The sequence below is a fragment of the Pristis pectinata genome, chromosome 1, assembly GCF_009764475.1.
Source record: "Pristis pectinata isolate sPriPec2 chromosome 1, sPriPec2.1.pri, whole genome shotgun sequence".
Taxonomy (NCBI): Eukaryota; Metazoa; Chordata; class Chondrichthyes; order Rhinopristiformes; family Pristidae; genus Pristis; species Pristis pectinata.
Window position 1 is genome coordinate 75,754,332 of NC_067405.1, and position 13,230 is coordinate 75,767,561.

Here is a 13,230-nt window from a genome sequence, read left to right on the forward strand (position 1 = left end):
TCACTAGACATCATGGGATAAGCAAGGGCATTTTGTATCTGCCTTTATGATAAAAGACATCAAACACCTCTCACTAACAGAAGATGATCCAGGGACAAAGGGAAGGAGGAGCAGGAACTTAAAACAATCATTATCACTAGGGAAAAGTTAGTGGTGCAAAAAATAACGGGACCAAAGACTGACAGATTTCCAGACCTGGTGACCTGTTTTCTAGGGTTTTTAAGGGAGCAGCTGCTGCAATAATAGCACATAAGTTGTGATTCTCCAAAATTCCCCAGGTTTTGGTAAGGTTCTAGTGGATTAGGAAACTACAAATGTTTTTCTCACTGTTCAAGAAAGGAGGAAGACAGAAAGCAGGAAACTAAGTCAGTTAGCTTGATATTTGTCATTGGGTTAAAGCTAGAATTCATTATTAAGGAAGTAGTATGAAGACATTTAGAGAATCAAAATGCAATCAAGTAGAGTCAATATAAAAATAATATTTGACTAATATTTAAAGATATTTGGAGATGTAATGGGCAGCGTGGATGAAGGAGAACTAGTAGATGTGTATTTGGATTTCTAGAAGGCATTCAATAAGATGTCATGTTGAAGGTTACTGTACAAGATAAGAGTTCAAAGTATCAGGAATAATATTGGCATGATTGAAGATGACTAACAGAAAATAAGAGTCATAGTTTTGTGTAGTACAAATGGGCCCATTAGCCACCATGTCCATGCCCACCTTTTTGCCCATCTACATTAATCCCATTTGCTTGCATAGGTTTGTATCCCTCTATACCTTGCTTATAAGTGCCTGTATAAATGTCTCTCAAACATTGTGCAATCAGTTATAATCACTATCTCCTCTGGCAGTGCGTTCCAGATATCAATCACTTTTATTTAAAAAAACTTTTTCCCACAAATCCCCTTTAAAACTCCTTCTGCTCACTTTAAACCTATGTCCACTTGTATTTGATTGGGGCGGGGGAGGTTCTGACCATCTGCCCTATCTAAGCCTCTTATAATTTTATATACCTCTATCAGGTCATCACTGAGCCCCCTCCACTCCAGGGAAAACAAGCCCAGCCTATCCAATCTCTCTCCATAACTAAAGTCCTCCAATCCAGGCAACATTCTGGTGAATCTCCTCTGCATTCTTTCTAGTGTAGCCACATCCTTCCTATGTGGGGAGACCACAACTACACACAACATTCCAAACATGGACTAACCAGTGTTTTGTAATGTTGCAACATAATGTCTTAACTTTTATATTCCATGCCCCAAAATGTCAGAATAAATGGGTCATTGTCAGGTTATCAAGCTGTAATTAGTGGGATGCCATGGGGATCAATGATCTACATTGATATTTGGATGAAGGGACTTCAGTGCAGGATAGAGAAATTTATTGATGGCAGAAAGCAAGCTGTGAGACCTCAGAGTCTGCAAAGGGATGTAGAGAGGTAAAGCATGTAGGCAACAATTTGGCAGCTATAATGTGGGAATAGAAAAATGAACATTGTTTAAATGGAAAGATACAAGAGAAGGTCAGCCATTTAAGATGGAAATGACATGCAATTTTTTGAGGTTAAAAATCATTGGAGATACATGGGGGTTGAAATATTGAATGTGATCAGTGACAGACTGAGTTGTCCTAAGGTGATTGATTAAAAAGGAAGTGGAACTGAGGCCAAGATCAGAATTGGCATGATCTTAACGAATAGAAGAGTTGTCTTCAGGGGCCACAAGGTTAACTGATCCTTTTGTATCTTGTTCTCCCTATGGGGAAAGTACAGGAAAGTTGTGCTGAGGTAAAATATTGGCCATTATCTTACTGAATGGCAGTGCAGGTGTGAGGAGCTGCATGGGGCATTCCTGCTTCTGTTTGTTATATCCTTATGTTCTTCACATTGTGGTGACCCAATTCATTTGAATGAGGTTGCCGAAGTTCATTGAAAAGGTGATTGCAGGTTGCTTTTGTTTACTTTCTTTGTTTTCAATTTACAGTAATTAAAATATATTTAAACTAATTGAATTTAAATTAAATTAATTTAAACTATTTTTAATGTCTCTAACACAAATATTTATAAATAGTGAAACATGCTTTCAATAACAGGAAGCTGTCAGTCAGTCAACAACATCTAGAGCAGCATGCAGATACTTGCTGTAACAGTATGCTAAGTTTCTGTGTTTCATGGATACCTGTACTTGGGGCTGTAAAAGGCTGGTACTATTGTGAAGATTATGCTGGTAGGACAAATATAAAGCACAGTCTGGCTCAAAGTTACAAATATAGGTACTTAAGACTGGGACAAAGCATAATAAAATTGTGTGGATAACCAACCTCAGGCTGGAAAATCAAATGTACCATATTTTACTCAAATTGGAACTTATTCCACAGTTTATTGTAAAACAATTGAACATGCTCCTTTAATACTGGTTGAGGATGGATAAATAAGCCATAAATCATTCATTGATTTGGCAGAACATCCTTGCAAACTTGGAGACTCATAAGCACTACATCAGCACTGTTTCAGTCAAAACCACACTGTCAAGGAAAGCTGCTAAGATCATTTATAAATGCACTGCACAGTATGGAAGGGGAACAAAAGCAAACATGAAGCACTGTGTCATCAATTCTGCCTAGAGATGAACAGGCTAGTGCAAACAAAAAAAAGTAACATTACACTCCATGGGATTTGAACTGAATAAATTCAATGTTTGCACTAACCTAGGATGAAAGCAGCAACCAGAAAGCCAATCACTGTGACCTTCACCCGTCATAATAATGTCACCGTTGGGAATGGACCACATCTTCCAGAGGCGTTCATCACTTCCAGTTACCAGGATTTGTTTCCGTGGATGAAGAGCTAGGCTAAAAATGAATGAAAAGATGTTAAGTATGGTTTCAATCTAATGAAATAGGCTTTCCAAATATTCTGTTAAATTACATAAACATGTTAATATTCCTCTTGGTAAACAAAGTATTTTTTGGTAATAACTTTTATCAATTGTTAGGTTAACTTTGCAAAGCACCTCAAAGTAGGCATCTTGTGAATCAAGTTTACACAAAGAATATAAAACAGTAACAATTAAAACAAATTGCCTCATCCATTGTGCTATTGTAACATGCATGAAAGGATGCATAATAAGTGAAACTAAAAAGAACAAGATGTACCCGTATTATTACTGACTAATCCATTAATTTTCCTTCCCTCTCACACAGTCTGAAATAAATACAATAGAAAAAGATCTTTCCACATTCCAACTCTGAAAAGCATAAATGTGGTCACCAAGAGGAGCAAAGGGATCAGACAAAACCCATTTTCCAAAAAGCAAATACTGAATTTACAAAAACGAAGGTAGGCACTTTAAAACCACAATATTGCATTAATTTTATAGAAGATTGGATCAGGCACCTGTGCCCCAAGAAGCTGAACTTATCTGACAAGAAAAGTCACCAACATTATCACCATTACTAGCCCATATACATTGTGTGAGAGGAGATGTTGCAAAAAAAAATACAGAAATTGCTTAAAACAGTTGAAAGAAAATAACAGCAAAATGACAACCATTATGTCTGAATAATAAGATATGGATTTTTAAAGATACCAGCAGAAAAGCAATGCACCATTGAGTGCTGTACACAGGAAGTATAGGCCATTTAACCTCTTGAGCCTACTTAACCATTCAACAAAAATGACTAATCAATGTTATCTGCTTTTCTCATACTTGTCCTAATACCAATGAGTGACAAAAATCTATCAATCTCAGATTTGAAATTGACATTTGACATAACATTAACTACCATTTTTGGAAGAGGATTCCAAACTTCTACCATACTTTGTGAACAGAAGTGTTTCCTAACTAAGCTCCTGAAAGGCAATACTAAAAAAAAGTTGACTATTCTTCCAAGTTGCCCTAAGCAGGCAAAATAATTTCTGTCCATCTATTCTATTTGTTCACCTTGAAAACCTCTTGATCAAATCACCCCTTAATCCTCTAACTTCCTGGGAATACAACTCTAGTTTTGTAATCTATCCATTTAAGATATCCTGAGACTATTTTGAAGAGCAGAGTTTTTTGACCAATATATTTGACCAATATTTATCTCTCAACTAACATCAACATTTAAAAAAAATCATAGAAATTTAGAATCGTTGAGTACAAAAGGAGGATCTGTTTCTTCCCAGTAAACCAATCCTAGGATCTTTCCCCTAGAGCTCTTCAATTTTTTTCTTCCTTTTGAAGGAACTGGCAGATTCTGTTTTCACTGTACTTACAGGCAATGATTTCCTGAATGGAACTGCTCTCTAGGTAAGCAGTTTTCCTAGCATTCTTTTGTCTTTTCCTCAATTTTACATCTTTGCCCTCTGAACTATCCATGAATGGGAACAGCTTCTGTCTATTTACATCATCGACATGAGCCGTGATCATGTCCAGCAATTTCAAATTTCCTCTCAATCTTCTTTCTCCCAAGAAGAGCAACCTTCATCTCTCTACTTCAACCCTGTTGCTCAAATATGAGGTCATCATGTGCAAATGTAAATCTTTCCCCTAAATGCTTAACTTGGAGAGACTAAATTGAGTTTTTAAATTATTACAGTTATCTCTGGTTGTATTTCTTTCAGTTTAGAAACATTTTGTCTTCATTCATCTATAAATCACTTACAGAATAGTTTAAACAATACAAGAAACTTTTTTTTAAAAACAGCTGTTGTAGTCAAGTTTGCAGATATATTGAGGAAACCATTAATTATCAAAAAACGATTAATTGAATTAAAACTGACAAAGGAAACTTCAGTGGCATAAATTGAACATAGTTTTACCCAACTTTTGGGCATAACATCCAGTGCTTCACCTCCCTCAGAATAAACTTGCTGCCATGATTGAAGATGGGTTTGGTTTATGAGTAGAAATTCTGTGTTTTTCAGTGCAATGCTGCCAGTTAGATTTGCCTCCACATCAATATTCTTAAGTTTCTAACTTTGCATGTCCACTTGTAAAATTATCTTAAGGACCTTTCTTTTCTCTTGTTGAACTCTATGGCTGTGTAAGACATTAACGACAGGTGGTTTAAATGGGATATATTGAAGAAAAACCGTTTCCATTAACAGATGGTTTGAGGACCAAGTAATATCGATTCAAAGTGATGGGCAAAATAACACTTGGTGGATGCTTGGGGTGAGGATTATTATCCCTGTAGTTATTGGTTATAATCTGGAACTGTCCGTGAGGGTGGTAGAAACAGTTTTCAGAAGTGAATTGAATAGGCACTGGAATGCAAGCTATGGGAAAAAAATTGTTTTCTTTGCATGCTTTATAGATAGCTGGCATGGAATCAATGGTCAGAGTGGTCTCCTTGTGTTGCAGTGATTTGTTGAAAGTCTAAATTTATCTGAAAGTTGGTCTTGAATGATTCTTCTGGTGCCTCTTTCGTACTCGCCAAAAAGGATAAAATGAAAGGTGTTTCATGTAATGGCTCTCTGATCTATGACCTCCAAATGTTTTTGTCCACCTTATTGATAGTTAATGGTCGCTTCAAACTTCCTCTTTTTCTTTCTAAGCTACATCTAAACTATTCTGCACACCTTTTCTTCTTCCTGTACTTCCACAATGATGGGATAATTGTGTGATGTCTTGGAATGATTTTGGTCAAGGTTACCTTTCTCTGCTGTAACTTGACTATTAAACATCACACCCAGGGCAATAAACCACTTCTCACTCATTTTTTTCTGTATCACCAGCAAACAATTTCCTGTTTGACAGTTACTCGCCATGCTATTATTCCTTCACTCCTACCAGGTAAAAGCCTTGATAGTGGGTAGATAGTGGGTAATATTCCCACTAAGTAATAGTTAAGTACCATTAATAATACGTAAATATGCATATGTATATATGTATTTATTTAGAATGCCTTATGTGGGTTAAATTTAAATTTCTGTGCACATATCTTTCAATACATATCAGGCATAAATTCTGCTAAATCTGACAAGCAATGTTATCATTAATCCTTAGATTTAGAAGAAAATCTTTTTTAAGGTCCCCAAAAGAGCAATCATAATAGTAGAAAACTATAATGAAGCACTCTCCTGAATTTAAATAAAAGATACCAGGAAATATATTGCTACAAAAACTACTTTTCTTAGTTTCAGCACTCTTTTAATTTGTAGGAAGCAGGAATCAAAGGTGTTTTGGTGTAGAACTTGAAATAATGAGCTGAGACATGCTGACCGACAGCCGGCAGCTCAGTAGGGAATTGTGGGCTGTTAGCCACACACGACTCAGCTCATTACAGACTTCTGTGTGCTCAGCTAATTACTAACATCTGAAACGACCTGAGGGTCAGATGCCAGTGTTTCTGACTTCCCCTACTACTGGACTCGCCACTCAGCCCAGTGGTGGCATATTGATGTCCTGAGAGAGGGCGCAGACGTACCACAACTGGCTCTTCTGATTTATGCCAAGTTAGCAAACAGATGGTGAAGAAGGATAAATATCGGTAAGTGCCTAAATAACTTAATTTAAGCCTTTTTAAAATTATTTGTTAGTAGTTTACCATGTTTTTCGTTAAATTTATCTCTATTTTTAAAAAAATAACTTTTTAAAATTATATAATTCTATTTGAACCTAATGGGATGAATCTGGTGACAAGTTGGATCCAGCACAATCTAGCCCAACAGATAACCACCATCAACAAACATGTTAATTTTATTGAACCAGAAGTTATTGGAAAATTCACTATTTTATACATATATTCATTGTGACCATTTGGCTGTTAAATAACCTTAAAAATAATGAATGATGAACATGTGTTACCTCAACGGTTCTGACCTTGAACCCATTCATAGCATCTATTATTGTTCGTAATATACAACTTCCATTGTCAGTCAGTTCTCAAGTTCTTTGCAGTTGGCAGTGCCATCAGTGACCAGTAACACTATTAATTGTTCAAGAAGTTATTACAGCAAGTTTATTGAGAAGCATTCTAGGTGATTAATGGGAGATTCTATATGCCATATTACATACAATAATAAGAAAATGGATGTATCATGGATGTGTAGACAGCAATAACCCAATGCTTATGTAGATAGCAACAACTTAATTTCAGCAGATACATGAATGACATCACTATTTATGCATATAGAGCACCAAATAAATTAAACCAGTACATTTCAGTAATTTATTCTCAGACCAGGCTATTTTGTTTAATATACAAATTCCTTTATCTGTATACAATAACAGTCAATGACTGTAAAGACTCTGCTGGATGTACAGTATGCCTAGGAAGTTAGCAGTAATGGCAAATCATCTTGTGTTGCCACAGGCAAAGGAAGAATGTACATATCTTAAATTGGTGTAGAGTTTAAAGGGATATAAAACTGAGATGTAAATGTGCAATTTAAATCATCTGCAGAAAATGTTAATACAGCACTGCATAGGTGTGTTATAAATACATATTAATAAATCATAGGGGTTATATTTGAAACCCACAGAAAATGGGCACAATGGTCATATTGTGCAATTAACCCATGTCAGTTCACTGGAATGCAGACACTGCACCAACTTTGAACAGCCTGCTAATTATAATGATTACAGTCAACATTAGCCTTGCTATTCATTGGCTGGAGGCTATGGCACAGGGCCAATATCACAAATGGTTAGCACCACTCTAAGCTAGCCTGCAATAGTTGGGGTGGGGGGTGGTACTCCATAGCTGAAGCAGGTGTTGGTTCTTGTTTAGAACATGAATCTAGTCTGGGTAAACACTGAAGAATGACACAATAAGGGAGAGAACAAGCTTTACACCTTTTGGACACTGCACTGGATGCTTTTATGGATTATCTGGAGAGAAGGTGAGAAATCATCTATCTGCAGGAGGCAGATACTCCAAAGGCAGCAGAAACAGACAGAATCCAGGAGTACAACCCTGAGGTCCTGAATGCAATGCAATAAGTATTTCAATGACCTCATGCTAGTGATCATGATCTTTGAAAACATAATCAACTGCATCATTGATCTTGTGCACTCCCAATGCAATTCACCCACCTGCCACCTAAAAGTAATCTCTAATAGTCAGGATTCCTACATTAGTTTATTTAACCCATACAACATTCATACATTTACCACTAACCTCAAGCCCACATTTCACAGCTTCATCACATAACCAGCTACTTAACCATGGCAGGTATGTCATCCAGACTCATTTTGAGACACTAAAACACACTTCCCTTTGTGTTGCAGGAGATGATGAAACCAACAGTGCCCACTGCACTGGTTTGTCTCCCTGGAGGAGAGAATGTTGGCCATTGGTAAAGCTCCTCATACTCCAAGTTCAGCAATGGTGTGGAAATCATTGATGGCACGTTCATGTTATCCTCTTCCTTGTATCCCATTCCCCCTACACCATTTTATTGTTCAGAATTATAAGTGGCAGACAATATAAGCATGCATGTTTTATTTACTCTCTCATAACCATGACTCTAACTTCATGCCTTCCTTCTTTCAACCAATAACTCACTTGCTCAGGTGACGGCTGTCAAGAAAAGACAGCATTGGAGTAGGTATCCTGTCACCCAATTTGACAGCCAGCCTCTCAAACACTGGTATTTTCAGTATTGTAGAGGGTAATGCAGAGATAGGATCTGCATATTATGAGTAACTGGGCATGTGGCCTACAGGTAGGGCAATGGGAAAATAACTCCCTAGAGGTGAACTTTTGTTTTACATTATCATCCCTTTGTTATTTAATCTCCACTGTCTTTCAGATCTATAACAGGCCTTCCCCTTTGTCCTCCACTTACATTGTTAATTTTTCCCAGTTGTATTAGACTATTATTGTTCTGAAATGTTCGCTTTTGCTCCTGGCAACGTTTTCTTTTCCTTTTTCAGGCATAGAGTATCTACGGTATTGTCTCCCCTAAATGTCAAGCACATATATTTTCCAGGTAAGGGTGTTATGTAGTATTTTATCAATTGAGTTTTGAAAATCTGCATAACATATTTGAGATGTATTAGACAACCATCATAAAATTCTGTGTTACTTCATCAAAGAGCTCCATTATTTTAGACATGATTTGCCTTTAACAAATTTGTATTGCTGCTCCCTTATTATACCTGAGAATTTATTTTTCCGTTGGCAATGGTCCCTGTAGTTCTTTAACCATCAATTCATTAGACTAATTGATCCATCTGTAGTTACCAAACTTATACCCCTTTCCCCAACCCCAGCTGTTTGAGCAATCTTCTAATCCTCTGGTAATACTGTTTCTCCCATCTTCTATCTTGGCTTCCCCCCACAACCGAGGATGCATATCATTTGGACTGTGTAATTTGCATGATACTAATGTAGTTAGTATCTGTTTAAAATCCTAATCACTGTCTACACTCACTCCTATCCAATACTGATACTCTTTCACTCCTCTAATACAATATTAAATTCATCTTCTTTTGTGCTTTAACAGGAAGTATTGAATCAGTATCTCATCTATTCCCTTCGCTTCAACAAGAAAACATTCTTGCAATGGTTATACATTGTTTAAAGTCTTTGGTCTGAGTGAATGTGGCTCTCTTCGATTAATTCTACATAGTTTTATCACTGGATCATTCCAGACTGACAGTGAAGATTTTTACAATATGTCCCTGTGTGTTGCCCACAATTGCAGCCATCTGTACCTTAAGGAATATAACACAAGTCTTGACCAGCAGAAGATGGGTTTGGCAGCTTGGTGGATGTGGATATGAGCTTTGTACCCAATAATGCCACTCTATGAGCTATTGTACAAACTTTAATTGTATTCATTGTTTGTCCAGACCCTATCATGCTGAACTCATCTGTACCTAGCTGTCAAAGTACTTGTAATTGATCTTTACCCAACAGCGTAGGTTGTTCTGTATAATTCGATATAATCACACGTACTTTTATCAATTTTCTGTGGTGCAGAATCATTCACATGATTTCCCCCAAATTCTTTGAAAATTGCACCCATGTTTGCTCACAGCATGATGTTACAACAAAACAGCAGTTGCTTGCTAAATTTCTGCTGATATGCATCCCACCCATTACTCAATGACCTGCAATGCTCATCATAACTATAGATCATTTACTGAAATGGTGGTTATAAAAAATCCTGTAGTCTGCCACCTGTCTGTCAGTAATTTTGAGATCTGGGCATCACTGCCCTAAATGTCCTTGAAGGTGGTAATAAAGCATCTTCTTGATCTACTGGAGTACTTTTGGTGAACTTCTTCCCACAGTGCTGTTGGACAGAAAATTTGAGGAGATAAACCCAGCAATGATGAAGGACTGGGAATATAGTTCCATGAGAGAATGGTGAGCACAAGTTGGAGGGGAACTTGTCAATGGTAGTGTTCCCATGTAGCTGCTGCTCCCGGTCATGGATTTGGGAGGTGTTGTCAGATTAGCCTGAGTGAGTAACTGCAGTGCATTTTGTAGATGTTGTGCCCCAGTGGTAGAGGGAATGAATGTTTAGGGTGGTTGATGAAGTGACAATCATGCAGACTAACCTTGTCCTTAATAGTGTTTGGGCTTCTTGAGAATTGTTGGCGTTGCACTCTAAGGCAAGTGGCATGTATTTCATCACACTCTTGATGTGCTGTGTAGATGGTGGAAAGGCCTTGGGGTGTCACAAGATGAGTCACTTGCCACAAAATATCCAACATCTGATCTGCTCTTGCAGTCATAGTGGTTATTCAATGGTGATCCCCATTGATGATGGGGAAACCCAGTGATGGTAATACCATTGAGCATCAAGGGTATGTGGTTAGACTCTCTCAGTGGTCACTGCCTGGGCCTTTTGTGGAGAGAATGTTATTTGCCACACATTAGTGCATGCCTGAAATTTGCTAAGGGAGTTGTGAATGGAATTGAATGTCGTACAATCAGTGAATGTTCCCTTTCTGAAGTTCTGATGGTAGTAAGATGAAGATGTTAGGTCTGGGATTCTTCCCTGAAGACCTTCTGCAAAGATGTTCTGGGACTGGGACCTCTGAAAACCACAGCTGTCTTCCATTATGTGAGTTGATGTTACATAGCATTGGCCTTTTCTTGGTCTGCATGAATAACACTTTTAACTTCAACTCTTTTCCATTGACTATTGCAAAAAGATGAACCTTAAAAGTAGGGAAGTAACAGCCGACAATAAGTGCATGGCTAATTTCAGCAATGAGACTTTCCTTGTTCATTATGATCTCAAACAAGCACTGAAGCTCTTGTGTTATGCATCCAGCTATGTATTTATGTTGTGAACTCAAATCACAAGCTGCCAATTATGTTTGCTTCACCCGTGCTTGCCTCCACCACCAGTGTGATGTTCCAATTAGACAGGTCTACAGGTGCTAAGTGCCTCAAGACTGTAGGGCACAACTTCATATACCTCCTTTACATTTGTGGAAGTTGTTGGCAAAGCTGTTACAGAGGATATATATGGTTATTTTTCCCTTGTTAGGAGTGGATTATTTCATCATTCTTATGATTATCCAATCAAAATGACTTGAATGATTTCCAATGGGATACTCTACCCCCACAGAAAAATCTATTTAGGAAGTAAGATTAGTTTTTGATAAGCATTGCCTACCAGAAGAGTTGGTATCTGATAACATTCCAGGTTCCAGTCAGCACTGTTGTAGCTTTGGTACAGTTTAACATCCCCTACCATATAGCATCAAGTGTGGAGGCTGAACATATTATCCAAACGGCAAAGGAAGTGCTAAAAATAAACAGTTGTTGGACCACTGAATCCAATTACTGGCTTAGTCACCTGATTGGATTGTTCCTTCTCAGGCACCAAACCACTCACGCTACCACTCATCCTCCTCAATTGAGATACTTGTGAGACTTTTACAACTCAGTTTGGAAAGGATGGTAGAGTAGTAGCCAGAGGGAGTGATCCCAGTTCAGAGGACAGAAAGACGATACCAGGTAGGAGATCACCTTAGGGTGCTTAGATCTTGAGACAGGTGCAACTCTCAAGGCAGAATCTTGGAATTAATGTAGAAGTATTTGGAGCCAGAAATTGTATGGTAAGGACCATTGGCAGATACAAGAAAGTTCATGTGGGTTGCACAGCATTTATCCAGGATATCAGAGAAGATGTATCCAATGAGGGTCAGATAATATTTCCTGGATGAACCAGAGGAGATGGTCAGGGAAAAACAAGATGCAATCCAAAGTAAGATTGAGACAAAGAACCCAGAAGATGCTATGGGAAGCCAATACAACCAATTAAGATTAGCAGCATCCAGAATTATATACCTGCACTGGATTAGAGTGTTAGAAAGCATGACATGCTTAAATCTATAACTCTATATAGATATGTTTTTAGTATACAAATGTTAGTTGTTGTACACTGCTGTTCACTGCATTTTTTTAAAAAAAAAGTGAAAGCAATGTGGTGTGTGTATATTGGTGTGAAATGCCTTTAAGGTCAGTAAGGTCACTTATTTTAGGCACTGTATCAGATGTTAATTATCACTTTAGGCACTGTATCATATGTAAATTATCACAATATTTGTCATATGTTAACTATCACAACAATGTATGTACCATGCTTTAGGCATTTGAATATCAACTACTGTAATAATCAATATGTGCAGATAAATACCAATAGACTGCAGGAATACATTTTTTATTTAAATAGAATGGCTAGGTAATCAACATGGCTGCTGAAATTGATTTATAACTTTTTAAAGATTGGCATGGACTTGGTGGGCCAAAAGCCCTGTTTCCATGCTATGTGTCTCTATGACTAAGATGGGCTTTAGTTTTGTGAGTAGAATTATCTTCAAAGATTGTGGAGTTTTTTACTTGACTGATTGATTTTGGTTAATACAAATTTCAAGTGAATGAACATTTTACGAAGTATTTTCCAATTAGTGTGTTTTGTGCTCTGTGGTCACCCTCTGGGGTTATCTGTCAGATGCAGTATTGGTTATTATTGGTACAGAGGCTGTTTATGAAAATATGCACATGGTGTTAGTTGTCTTATGTTTGGTCCATGAGTTTAGCCTTTGGGCTCATCACTATTGGGAAGTGTGGCCTTTGAACAAATGTTAAGTGTTGCTGAGGTACAGGATGTATCTTGATTGAATAAGGCTGCCACTATGAACATAATATAAAGGGTATTTTTGAAAAAAGATAGATGCAATGCAATGATTGAAAACCACCCTTTCAGTAAGGATTGGAATAATGTTTATAAAATTCCTATCTTTTTGGATTCTTAAGTGAGACTA

The 13,230-nt window shown here is 37.4% G+C and overlaps 1 protein-coding gene across 1 annotated transcript in view; it reads right to left on the reverse strand.

Moving 5' to 3' along the window:
* LOC127574538 (sperm-associated antigen 16 protein) overlaps positions 1-13,230 on the reverse strand; it is a 624,219-nt gene that overhangs the window by 351,613 nt on the left and 259,376 nt on the right. The window contains 1 exon segment of the mRNA XM_052023594.1: positions 2,711-2,854. Within this exon segment, the coding sequence (XP_051879554.1) occupies positions 2,711-2,854 (144 nt within the window).